Raw genomic sequence first — 13,982 nt, 5'->3', positions numbered from 1 at the left:
AGATCACTGAGCGACCCGACCGCGCGTAGTGTGTTGTATTTTACTTTGCATTCTCTATTTACGGTATAGACTACTAAACGATTATATTATTATACACCCAAAAACAATTTTATTTTGATCTGAGCTTTTCGATTTTTTTTAATATTGTTTTTTCAATATCTAAGAAACTTTTGGACAACAATATCCAATAGCGACCGATCTTTTCAAAAGTAACTTAAAAAAATTATGACTTTCTGGACACTGTGCATAGAATGCTTTTTTCAACAATTTTCACCGTTTAGGTAGCGCAATTAGAGTAGACCCAAACAATACACACAACACTGTGTTAAATTTATAATCTTCCGACAGTGATTTCCTGTCCAAAAGTACCTGAGAAAAAGACTTTCGAGTTATTTACAATCACATTGTAATAAGCGAAAAAGGGACAAGAAGTATATTACTTCTATTTTTTAAATTTCATAGCAAATGTTTTTTCTGTATACAAATAACAAGGTTGAAAAATGCAGTATACAAGCAATGCATAAGTAGTTACTATGGTTGCGATGCCTGTGTAAAAAATGACTAAGCGTAAATAAATAATATTACTAATTGTAAATAGCCCATTAACCATATTTTAATAATGGGGAGATCTGCCGGCTTCGTTGATATGTAGATTTGTTGATATACTGGAGTTTCGTTTCCATAATATTGTTTGCCTCATCTATCGTGTCCACGATATGAGAAAAATAAAACAGTTTATTTAATACACGTTCTTTATTGAAAAATAATAAACACTTTAGAAGCGATTCCACGTAGTATCGCTGAAGAATGGTTATTTCATTAGTTATTCCGAGAAAAAATAAGAAAGTAGAAACGTTCGGAAAACAACGCTTTGAATTGCTTAGAAGGCAATTCGTTCAAAGCAAAATATGCTTTTTTAATTACTTTACTGGAAAAGAGTATTAAAAAAATAATTGAGTTCACAAAAGGAGAATTATTTATAGGTGAGTTTTTAGAATAAGGAATAAAGTATTGTCAAAACATCTCAATTCACTCGAATAATATAAAAGTTATGAAACAACCCACACTCTTTCTTCTGAGAAAGAAATTTACCGCTCGGTTTTGGTTTCGTTTATTACTTCATGACCTCATCCCGAGTTAGACAGTTTCGTTTCATTTTTTCATGTTAAGTTGGGACCTTTCAAGGGAATATTTATGATTTTGCACAAGTAAAAGTTCCATTCCGAACCTTGACATGGAAAACACTAGGAATACCCTTGGACGCTGAAGAATCATACTAGTTTTATGAACTTTAATCTGATAATCACTCAGACCAAATATACCGATTAAAGATAACATCAGAAACCATGAACCTCCGAGTCCAGTTGTTTAAGTCTGTATAAACATAACCTAACCTAATATAAGATTGAATGCATTTCGTACACCTTTTATGGTTGGTAGCAATAACTTACGCTAGTGAATATTGTTTCTTCTTGATCCTTATAAAGGAAGTAATCAACTGCCTTAAGTATTCAAGAAGATTTTGAGAATCCGTTGGGATTATTTTGTATAAGTACCACTGCTAAAAGCGGGTGACTTCCGTTCTAATATTCAACTGCATTTTTTGAACATCTTCAATTACTCAAACAAAACAATGATCACATCCTGAAGATATGATTCCTGATAGAATAAAAACAAGAAATAATTCAATCTGGGCGTAAAATCAAATAAAATAAAATATTTCTTTGTAACGAAAAACAATTATGGATAAGCGTGTCAACACAGATGCCGTACTGTGCTACAGATAACAGGTAATAGTTCTGTTTGATCGAATACAGTGAATACAACACCTAAATAAGATTTCTTGTTACAAGTCTAGTAAACATACTATAAAGACTAATCGACTATGTTAATTCATGTTGATTTCGAGAAACAAAATCTCGCGTGTTTTATATCACCGCTCCCGACAATAACGCCATATTCGCGCTCGCGTTGAAAGTACCGAGTGGCCCATATTAAAACTGGGGCCAATATTAAATTCCTAAAATGATTTCCCTCTATTGTTCCTCTGTAAGGGGTGAATCCGTTACACCCCCGGGCTGTTAAACGGGTGTTCGCACATGTTCGGGCGTACCCAGTACCAGTCCCGGCACACACACAAACACACACATACCCGGATATACCTCCTGCTGCAGGAGTCTCCCGCTCATTGCTCACTGCTCACTGCTCTCTGCTGGCTCGCACCGCGTTATGAAACTGAATATATCTAGTAATAAAAAAATAATAAATAATATTCGTTTCACGATGATTGAATTACAACGGTAGCAACACTGAGACTTGCCGACAAGATGTTTTTTTTGTAATTGAGTATTGATGTTGATACTTGGGTAGGTAGTCATATCCTCGAATTACATGAACGGATTCGGTAACTAATTAGGATGTTGTTCTCTATCGAATGGTCAAGAGTTGAGAATTTGAACTCATCATAGAAAATTAGTGAAGTAGGACAACAGAAGAAGAAAAATTGATGTATCTTGTCCGCCATCATCAGAACTGGTAAAGATCAGTTCAGTTTCAGTGCCGGCAACCCGGGCGTTTATTTAAGGTTGGTTCTGTACAGATGTTTTTTTTATTACCCTCCTCACTAGACAATCGGATCGCTTTAATATATTATAATTATCAGTCAGAAAATTGACTAATATATTTTGGATCCTCAACTGATAAAGAGTGATATTTTCAATTAATCGATCTTCCCTGGATAATATTGAATTTATGGAAGGTTTTTTTTTGTGTTTTCAATTTTCGCTACGCCCTGTAATTTTGTTGTAAATATTATGATCAAACTTCCTGGAAATGGAGCTACTAATGTGTACTATATATTATTATAAACAGATTAGTTGAATGTCAAATAATATTCGGATGCGCAGCAAATTTCATAATTAAATTATGGTGCATATTATGAACGTATGTGCCTGGCAGATTTACGATATGCATTTGAAAATCTAATCAAAACACATATAAGTGTTCTAATCTGCCAGGTTCTTGGCATAGATAGTGAAATACAATTAGCACCCTTCATTATTTTGTAATATATTTGATTGAAGGTGTTTAAAATATAAATCGAACATAATATTAGTGTAGGTCATCATTTATATGAGTAATAAAACAATAGTATTGAAAAAAATATATGACTATAAATAATTACATTTGTAACGTAACAGATAAAGTTTTAAAACGGTCTTTCAAAAAGACTCACTCAATTAATAAGGTTTTTGAAAAAACTGAAAAATCCTTTTTGTTCTGGAGTTGCACCACTTAATCCCAAACTATAAGGCTCTTCGCCAGCTGTCCTCATGAAAAACTTGCCTTTGGTTGCACCAGTGGAGTTAAAGCCCATATAGTTCTTTTTATTAGAATTGCACTTACTATTCACAAAATCGTCCCAAGAATCACATCTCCGCGCAAAGAAAGGTACGTCAGATATAATTGATTCGGCGTAAAGTAATGCAGCTCTCATATGACTGCAATTAGGACCCATGCATCCTGGTTGATTCGGACCTCCCCCATTCACGAAAAAATCTGCATGCCCGACCTTTTCCAAGATTCCTTGAATGCCTCTGTTAACGTGAATGACGTCAACGAACACGGCATCTCCTTCATTAAGTCTCACGGAACTGTCCGCGTACGTGAAGCAAGGCCCCGCAGGATCTAACCCTGTAATGCGTTGTATCGTTTTTCCTGTTTTGCTTCTGAAGTATCTGCCCGCCCATCCGGAAATTTGGGCGCCTAAGGAATTTCCGATTAAGTGTATGTTTTCAGGGGTCGTTCCCAGATCCATTAATTGTTGCAGAAGGAAGGCTAGCTTTTTGCCGATGAGCTGGGTCATGTAGGCCGCTCTCACGTACTTGCCCGTCGTGATGGGACTACAGTCGAGCAGCATGACGTTGTAGTTTCCCTTGCCGAGGTAGGCCTGAGCGATAGCCGCTGGAACTGGGGATTCCGCGTGGTCGTTGAACCCGTGAATGATGATTACGATCTTGTCGCCGGTCACGAAGGCGTTGGTGCGGTTGATCTGTTCTACTGCCTCTTCTATCGGATACGTCTTCAGGCCTGATGGACCGTACCAGAGCAGTGACAGTCTCTTTGTTTCGTTGTAGAGGCTGCGGTCGCTTCCGTAAGTTTTCATGATTGTGCGGCCTGCAAAAAAAATCGTATTTTTGTCACATCGTCTTACACCCACTTTCAAAATAAATGCTTAGACTGAAACAAAACATCAAAAATTTTCGCTACAAAATGTTATGTACCTATGTTTCTAATTTGTATGCAACATGACCAATGCAAATTTAATGTCAGTATGTTGTGCAATGTCGTTATATTACATCTTATAATAGTGATTCTCGGCTATTCTGAAATATCACGCCAGGGGCACATTTTTATTTTTTATTATTAAATACTGGGTGATTTACCCGTACTGAAGAAGCCCCTTAAAATTTTGGAAAAATATATTAAATAAAAAAAATTAAATAAATATATCTGGTTAATTTCAGTATTCGACAAATGAACAAACATTTATTTGATTAAAGCATTAAACATAACTGGCAACATGATTTTTTCAGTTAGAGATTTATTAAAAAGGCTGGTGCACTATTTGCGTGCAACGAATACCACAATCATATTTGTTGAATAGGGTTTTATGCAATGTCATTTGAATGCATGTCTTGCGTGGCACGCGTCGTGACCTCAAACTTGAAGAGCCATTCTCGACTCGCCACCAATTACCAGTTGCTAGTTGCCAGTCTCTAGCCAGAATTAGACCATAATGGAAAGTCGGTATGAACACAGCAGTCCGATACTGCGAGATGTGAGCCACACTACTGTACTATTGACTAGTATTTTATGGAAATCCAACTGATTGCTTATGTAATATTTTACTCGGGTTCAGATATTGTTGAAATACACACTATTATGGTGATCGTTTCAAATTAGACAATCTCGCAAGCATACTTAATGATTTAAATTTTCGAGGAAAAAGGAAACATAAAATATTGAATTAAATATTCTATACGAGTAGGTACTCTGTTCGACGAATAGACGAATGAAAAAGAACTGAACACAAAGTTTTTATTTTTTCAACTGTTAATTCATAATGGAATTCCATTACTTAAATTTACCTAAATTATAATTTTTCATCACTGCTCCATTTTGTAAAACAATGTTAACATCACAGTTATGTTAAAGTAATATACACAAAGTGCTTTGCAACGATAATGGAATATAGATAAACACACTCCGTGCATTCATACTGAAAATAAAATAGATAATTCTAAATTATTATATTATTTGTTAATTATAATTAACAAATAATATAATAATAATTATATTATTGCCCCGTACAGGCTTTTAAAAACATGTGATAAACATAATAATTTAATGGAACAGTAATCTTTAAGTAAACATTGCTATTTAAGTTATATATAACACATGCAGAAGAATAATATTATGTTAACATTAATGAATATTATTATTATATCTTTCTTGTAACTATATTTTCTGCAGTTGAACACATCTACTATTTATCCGAAAGAATTACAAACGAATATTTAAATGACTCCGTTCTTATATTGTTGTTGCAATTAAAAAGAATTTGGGATTGAGTAGTAATCCATTAGCATTTTTAAAAATAAAAAGATAAATTATCTTGCATTCAATCTTGTGTAAGCGAGAAATATTAAGCTAAAATACCCATACAAATAGAAGATCACACGAGTAAAAATAAATTCCGCCAACGAGAATTGAACCTGTACCCTTCTGATTGCCGGTCAGCTACTTTAAAGCACTTTGCATACAAAATCTTGTCTAATAAACATCATTGAAAAAATTATATCTTGTACTCGTTTATTTATTTATCGTGGTCTCAATAAGACAGAAATTAAACAATGTACATAAACAGGTAGTATAAGTAATCATTTTTAATATTGAAACATTTATTTAATTGTGGAATTCCATTTTAAAAATAATAATTTTCTTTCATCTTTTTACATCTATCTATATATTTTTTATTAAAAAGTGAACGAAAGTTATCAAGGTGTTTAAACCCATACACAATACATTATTGGTAGATACAATGATTTCTGGAGTCTCTCCAGAATAACACCCTTCTGAATAATAAACAAACTGAAAGCATTAATGAAGATATAATAATTAATTCAGTCTACCTACATGTACACTTCACGATAATTTCGTTAGTTCTCTAATACATCTGTTTAAACTGATTTCCTTTCGATGAACGGAGAAAAACAAACCTTTCTTTATGATACTTGAAACAAGTAACGAGGCCAAGGAGGAAATGAAAAGTTCTAAAAAATTGATATCTGATTTGCTAAATAAGTATTCCCGATATCTTAAAACCTTTTTTCAATGAAAGATTGATTTATTCCTACACGGAACTTTTGACAAACGGAGTGGACATTTCATAACTTTAGCAGATCGAATAAACACTCCTGGAATATTGTGCTTCAAAATTACTTTATCTTTTTTACACTTGTTTATATTCACCCCTCGACACTTTGAACACTAGAATATTTATAACACCTTGGTCAGGGGTGTAAAACATTAATTTTTATCTAAGATGTATTAAACGTGCAAAACTATAATATTAATTTTATTAAAATCAGAGTAAAAAGTTAATGTTAATTTCACGGTAGTAGTAACCCGTTCGATTTAATGCATAACGTAAACAACTGCAAAAGTTTTTTTGGTTAGAACGTGGAAATAGATAGGGTAGACCGAGGCTATTCGGATCAGTTTTTATGTTTTCTTGAAAAAAATCAAAACTAATGCATTTTCGAAAAAAAAAATTATTTAATATTAAGCATTTGACATTTTTATATGTTTTAATTTTAATAATCATAACATAAAGTAACTTAAAAAAAACATATGACTATTACTGTAGACCTCTCCACTGATCCGAATCACCACATATATATGTGGTGATTCGGATCAGTGGTGGGGCTACTCGGATCAAACCCGAAAAAATAGTTAAGTATGAAAAAAAACAAAAACCAAAAATAAGTTTTAGAACCCATAACTTTTATGAAAGTATCATGACACTTATTACACTCATATTGGCTTACACACCGCACAAATAAAAACTTTCTTGACGTAACATTTTTCGTGGCACCATTCTTCGCAAGAAGAACATTGAATCCAATCTTCCTTTGGAGGATGTACAAAAGCTTCATTGCGATAAATGCAAAACCACTTTCTTGAAGTCCCAGCCGATGAAGAAGCTGTTACGGAAGATTTTTAAACTTTAATTCCCGGGGTACCTTTGAACTGTAATTTTGGGCGGTTTTTGGCGAGAGAACTTTTTATTCCCTTTGCGTTCGAGGCTTTTATTTTTTCTTCAGTATCTTTACGCAAATTGGAAATGTTTACTCGAGATGTAATATTAAAAATTGGCACCTTTGCAACGCGGGAGTTCTTCTTAGTTGGCACATCCTTTTGAAAAGGATGTGCCAACTAAAATTGTCGAGTATGGGATTCCGTAGCTCACAGCAGCACTGCGTAATCCCATTTCACCGGATTTTACTTTCCTAACGGTTTCATCCATTGCAATTTTCGACCATGATTGATTAGTCGTCTTTTTAACATAGTTGCGCACCATCTGTTTCAAATAAAAATATAAAACAATTAACGCATCGAATTTTAAAAGCATTAAAATATGATCCAAATAGCCCCCCCACCGTCGGTCCGTTTAACTTCACATTTATCAATATGATATTTACTCAAAGTAAAGTACAAAAACATACAAAATGAAATTTATTGCGCTTTAATTCTGTTTACTGTGCATTTGATTGATAAATATATAACATATGAACATGACTGAATAGCTTACCTTTTCAGAAAAAACACTAAGAACGCAGAAAACAATATTACATCAGGCATTTATTTGAGACGTAACTTGTACGATCTTCACACATATCGATTTTTAGCAGTCAACCCACGCAATATGTAATATCGGTAATTTTACTATTATTAAATACGATAGATGAGGACGCTATGTCCAAATTTTTTCATTGTCATTTGGTTACAATAGCCGAGATATATCCATATTGCTTAGCTTGATCCGAATAACTCACCCGATCCGAATAGCCTCGGTCTACCCTAATATTACACCATTCATAAACAATAAGTATAAATGGAATTCTACAATTCGTAGTCGATAAGGAAAATTGATAAATATATATTTTTTATTTCCGTTCTCTGCTAAATACGCCAACATTATTGCAAATATAGAGCGCATACAAAATAAATTCATTAAGTACCTAGGTTATAAATACAACAATAATTATATCTGCACTCTCCAATCCCTGAAATCCAGGCGAACGGTAGCTGACATGACATTTCTCCATAAAATAATACACAACGAAATAGACTGCTCAGAACTTCTATCCCAAATAAATTTTAACACCCCATCTAAAAGAACTCGACACACCAACCTTTTTTACACAACTAGTAATAATACAAACGCTGCAGCCAATTCCCCTATTTCTCGCATCCTTCAAACATTCAACTCAATTCAAACAAGCACAAATACCGATATATTTTTTGATTCTCTCCCTCTATTTAAGAAAAACTTTTTTAGCACACTGAATTCGCCCACATAACACATACAACCACACACAGACACACATGCACACGTACACACACACAAACACTCACACACACCTCTCTCCTTCCCCAGCACACTAATTTAACTTAACTTATAAATGTAACTTAACCGTAAAATGTACAATATACCTCATATGCATATATGTCAGCGACATGTCATTGGTACCAATTATTGTACTAACATTTATAATTTTGTAACTATTGTCATCTATGTAATTATGTACTGTTTGTTTCTGCAATAAACAAAAAAAAAAAAAAAAAAAAATGCACCTTGTTCATTAGTACAAGAAACAACAATTTACGTCGGTGGAGATTAAAAAAATGGGCAATTAATTGGTTATTAGGCTGTTAGTTAAGATTATTTAAATAGTTGTGCGTATTATTATTTAAACAGAACCAACGTTACATCACAGTCAAAACTCGTCAAAACAATAATAAATATATTGAACTTGATTGAGAAAAATGCATCTTTTGCAATGTTTATGTCTAAAACGTCTAAAAGAATCACATGCATTTGCACTTAAAATAGAAAAGTTTCCTAAGACATTCTACATAAAATGTTCTTGACACCGATGCAATAATTATTTATCCACTTACACGCGTTCGAAAGCCCGATAAACAGGTTTTCCGCCAAGTTGGTATCCCTGTGTTCCCGCGCGGCGGCAGTGTTGCCAACACCAACTGTCAAAACTATTAGCGCGGGAAGCCAAAATGGCGGCACGATAGGTGTCATGGCCGCCACGCGAGCGGCGAACGACAAACAACAACTTCAGCGAGAGTTGGTAGATAACTGAAGCAAACCGACAACCGGAGCCAGGGACGTAAGACTCGATCGCTGTGAATGGATGGAATCAAACACACCTAACTGCAGACAATGGTCCAACGTAACGATTATGTGAAAACGAGAATCGATTGTCGTTAATCGCCATGGCACGCGGTTCGAGAAGGAAAGTTAATTGAACGATGAAGTTGTTAAGTGCCCGAACTGATTTGTTAAGATAAAGCATTTTTTTCTAAAAAAATGCTGTTACGGCTGGATGGGTGTGAAAATTTTCATTCACACAATTATCTTACGTTTCCTGATGGTTACATATTTACTTTCAGATGACCCCCTGGAGTGTATCGGCATAACTGTAGCAATGATAAATTGTAATTGTTAGTTTGCTTACTGGGAATTTTAATAATAAAAAACTATAATTCCACTCCTTATGTCATTCCAGTGCAGAGATATTGAGTTTAGTATTCCTCGAGGCGCCCCGGACTTCTTCTACTATTCAAAACATTATCTAAAGACTCCTGACACTAATAAGAACAAAACATTATCTAAAGACTCCTGACACTAATAAGAACAAAACATTATCTAAAGACTCCTGACACTAATAAGAACAAAACATTATCTAAAGACTCCTGACACTAATAAGAACAAAACTTGTTTCATTTTCGTTCCGTTTCCGTTGTCATTTTCAGCAAAATCGGACGACTACTTTTAAAGTTTTTAACATACGTAGGCAGATTTTTTGATACATTAATTATTTTATATTATGGAAGCTCTGATATGGCTGACAGAGTATTGCACTCACCGCTCTGTTTGAAAAACTTCGATGGCCTCTGCGTATTTTCAAGATTAATTCTTTGACTTGTGGTTGATCTAGGTATAATAATAATTGCCTGCAATTTCAGTTTCAAATAGGTGGTTAAGGTCACTCTGTAAGGTTTTTTGGAAAATATGTATGCATATTCCATTGAGAAAAAATATTATAATCGAATGGTGAGTGTTTTGCATTCAAATTGATACGTGATGCCGTACAAATAAATTTAATTAAATAGGTATTCGTTTGGGCAAAATTCCGTACAGTAAGTCGTAACAGGTAATAACCATGTTCACTTGTGATTTTTTTCAGTATTGCAAACAATATTTATAGTAAAAAAGTAATTCATTGAATAATTTAAAACAACAAGCAAATGTATAAAGTAACTTCTCATCTCTTAATTTTATAGGCCAGCGTGGTTCTTCAGTCAGACACAATTATTTTAATTTTTCTACATCCTACAGGTTACATTTTATCTATCAAAATCTGTTATGTGCGTTCCAAAAAAACATTTATGTTTAAAAACATGCTTTTATGTGGCATATGGCATATAATGTGCATTGTGCAACAATGGCGTGGGTGGGTGAGTCAGATTTTATTAACTTTATTCGTAATTTTAAATCTGGTTTTCAATACGAACGCTATTTCGCGAAAATATAAACCACAAAACATAACAAACCTAATACTGTTAACCTAATAAAAGTGCCCAAAAAATAATAACTGTGCACAGTTTTAAGGTTTGCTTTAAAAAGAATAGTTTGCAGAAACGTTATGAAGTTACTGAGGTAGCATTTGTGCAAAACATTAGGTTCTGTAGACAAGGAGGTGCTTAACTGAGCATCGAACCAAAACAGTCTGTTGATATTCCAGCTACACATAGATGTCTGTTTGTTTCCGCATTAAGTGCTGCACAGAGCAGTACTCAGAGTCAGTGCTAGCTGCACCAGTATCACGGCCCGACTTGAGATGTTGCTTGAGGAGATAGTTGGGTCAACTGCAAACTACGAGTTACAAGATACCACTCTACTATTTGCACAGATAAGCAAACAGATGAACACATTCAAATAACAACTACTGTTACTTCTGACTTTAGTCTCTAAACTGGAATGTTATGGTTTATTTAAGAATTTTTTTTTGTATTTTATTACCTTGTTATTAGTTTTATTCTCTAGTTTTTAGAAACCGTCATTAACTTTTTTATGAATTTGTCTGTTTTGGGTAAATAGTCCATTTTTTAAAAATAAAATAAAAAAACGATTTGTTTCTATTCTACGTGGAAATAGAAAATAAGTCGGAGATATATATTATAGAATTAATAATTTATGACGAATATTATACAAAATATAAAAAGCAAGCATAATATATAAAATGTGGGGGAAAATAGGAAGAGACTTTAGTTATGTAACAATATTCAGATAGGAGATATTTTCTAGATGAAAATAAAGAAAGAAAGTATGTACAGAAAAACATAACACAGTGGGGTATTAAAGGAAATCTACAGCTTTATGCGGACGACATAGTAATTTTTTATAAGGAACTGAATCTAGCGGAGCTTGAAATGTAAATCAATGTTGATGTTTTCCATCTCACAAGCTGGTTGAGAATAAACGAACTGACCCTTTACGTAAAAAAACTCATTACATACTTTTCCGCAACAAGAAAAATTGCAGATTCATTATCAAAATTGGTGATAACTGTCTCGAAAAGAAAACGAACATAAAATATTTGCGCCTGTTTGTAGATTCCCAGGTACGTGGGATCTCCATAAAAATCACGTTAAGGAGAAAATTACCACCATAACTGGTGTTCTACATAGGATTCAAGGATCACTACTCATTCTTATACTATCTTTGTTGTACTATCCCATGGTATATTCCCACCAATCCTATCTCTGCTGTATCTGTGGCTTTGCTTCAAAGAAAGCTGACCTGCAGGTGGTCCAAAAATATTTTTGGTCTTTCATGGGACACACATCTCAAATATCAATTCAATCTATTCAATTTTCGATATCCTTCCAATCACAGTCCTTCATAAATATGAAATCACGACCGCAATCCTACAAATTACCCAACAATCAACCCACACTAATATCAAGCTACTTTACAATCAAGAGATCCACAACCACAATATTTAGGAATACCAAAAAACCCGCATTCCTCTAACACACACTAAAAAATAAGGAATAAAATCTCTTAGCTATATTGCCTACACACTCTATAAATCTCTTCCAGGTATGTATAAAAACAGCCAACATTATACAAATATTCAAAGTAAGGCTTTAAATGAATATTTTTTTAAACCATGTAAAAACGAAAATACGTAATTCTTGTCGTGTCGTATTTGTTTTGTTTCTTTCTCTCTCCTTTTCTGTCCTCTGAATTTGTAATCAAACATAATCTATTTTATTTATTGTTTTTGTATTTAATTCGTAGAACTCCATTTAATTTTAATGAATGACCCAATGAATGACCCAAATTTAACACTAATTAATAAAGTACGGAAAATAATTTACTCACCACTTCTCAGTATTTTCACAAAACCCAAGCAGTATAATGCTCCCAAATAATTTATAGCAATAAAGTCATTAGTAAATAATTAAGAACTCATTACCATTTACTGAGGGGAAAACATAGATTGGTTTAACCACCAATAGATCATGGCATCGGTCTAACCAGTAATAAATCAATGTATGCACCTTCAAAATTTACATTTGAAATAATATAAATACGTCGTCTCAATGTGGACTAACCACAGTTTGAAAATGGCCTTGTAAGCCGAAACAGCTGTCACAATAATAAAAAACTAAAACACTTGCAGAACTTAATAATAATATTATCAAATTTAATCTAAATTAAATTTATAAAAAATAAAATAAATAATCTATTTTTACCAATGTATTAGTTGGTAACTAGTTTCTTCTAAATTTACCTTGGCTCTATGCTTATGTGTATATCCCTGTCTGTTTCCTTTTTTATTTCTTCTAGTTTGTTGTACGTAACCTCCCTTTTTTTAATTGTGTACTGTTTTGTATGTGAAACTTATAATTATGATATTTGTCTATTTTTGTACTGTTTCATAAGTGAAACATTTGATTTTCATATCAAAATACCAATGTAAGATTGTACCTATTAACTTGTATTGTAAGTTCTTATTACCATCTATGTATTGTGAGTTCTTCTCGTTCTATAATGAGTTTTGTAACTTATCGGGATTGCTCTGGCAAGAAATAAAAATAATAAAAGTCAAAGGTTTAAGGCAAATTAATTAGCACTTATGAAAAGCGAAAAGGGTACTACCAATATTTACCAAATTAAACCATATAAAAAACTCATTTCTGGTGGTGTAATTTTTTTATATTTTAGAGTTACGAATATGGGTTTTTGATTTTTCAAAACGCAGTTAAATAAATAAAAAAATAGTCATCTTAATGTTTTTTGTCGCATTATTTCATCCTGTTTATATAAAAACTGGAAAAGTGTTGTCAAATAATATAGATAATAGGTAGTCTGCAATATGTACAACATTTAAAAAAAATCAAATAATATCTAACTGTCTTAGAATAATTATGCAAATATGTACCAAAGTACCAAATATTGATGATATATTTAAGCAAACTTCCATTATAAAAATGTGTAAAGAAAAAAATAACACAAAATATCAAGAATTTTACAAACTCATGAGAAATGGAAATCAATGTATTACGCCAATCTTTAAAACAACTCAAATGCAAAACCATTATAT

The 13,982-nt window shown here is 33.0% G+C and overlaps 1 protein-coding gene across 1 annotated transcript; it reads right to left on the bottom strand.

Annotated features, from left to right (window-relative positions):
- Nucleotides 1-3,235: 3,235 nt before the first annotated feature.
- On the bottom strand, nt 3,236-9,425 carry LOC149424831 (pancreatic lipase-related protein 2-like). The gene is made up of 2 exons (XM_089646758.1): nt 9,250-9,425; nt 3,236-4,176 (listed from the first exon to the last, which is right to left on the bottom strand). Exons 1-2 carry the CDS (start codon nt 9,383-9,385, stop codon nt 3,236-3,238), a joined length of 1,077 nt encoding a protein of 358 aa, XP_089502884.1. The 5' UTR covers nt 9,386-9,425.
- Nucleotides 9,426-13,982: the final 4,557 nt, after the last annotated feature.

The sequence above is a fragment of the Hesperophylax consimilis genome, chromosome 3, assembly GCF_061612785.1.
Source record: "Hesperophylax consimilis isolate HC1 chromosome 3, BYU_Hcon_1.0, whole genome shotgun sequence".
NCBI lineage: Eukaryota > Metazoa > Arthropoda > Insecta > Trichoptera > Limnephilidae > Hesperophylax > Hesperophylax consimilis.
Note: the sequence above shows the minus strand (reverse complement) of the source record. Positions and strands in the feature narration are given on the sequence as shown.

Bases quoted from the DNA above. Each gene is read 5' to 3' on its own strand.
- LOC149424831 (XM_089646758.1), bottom strand. From the start codon at position 9,385: ATGACACCTATCGTGCCGCCATTTTGGCTTCCCGCGCTAATAGTTTTG. The intron at 4,177-9,249 runs GTAAGTGGATAA...TTTTTTTTGCAG, and splicing joins TATCGGGCTTTCGAACGCGT to GCCGCACAATCATGAAAACT.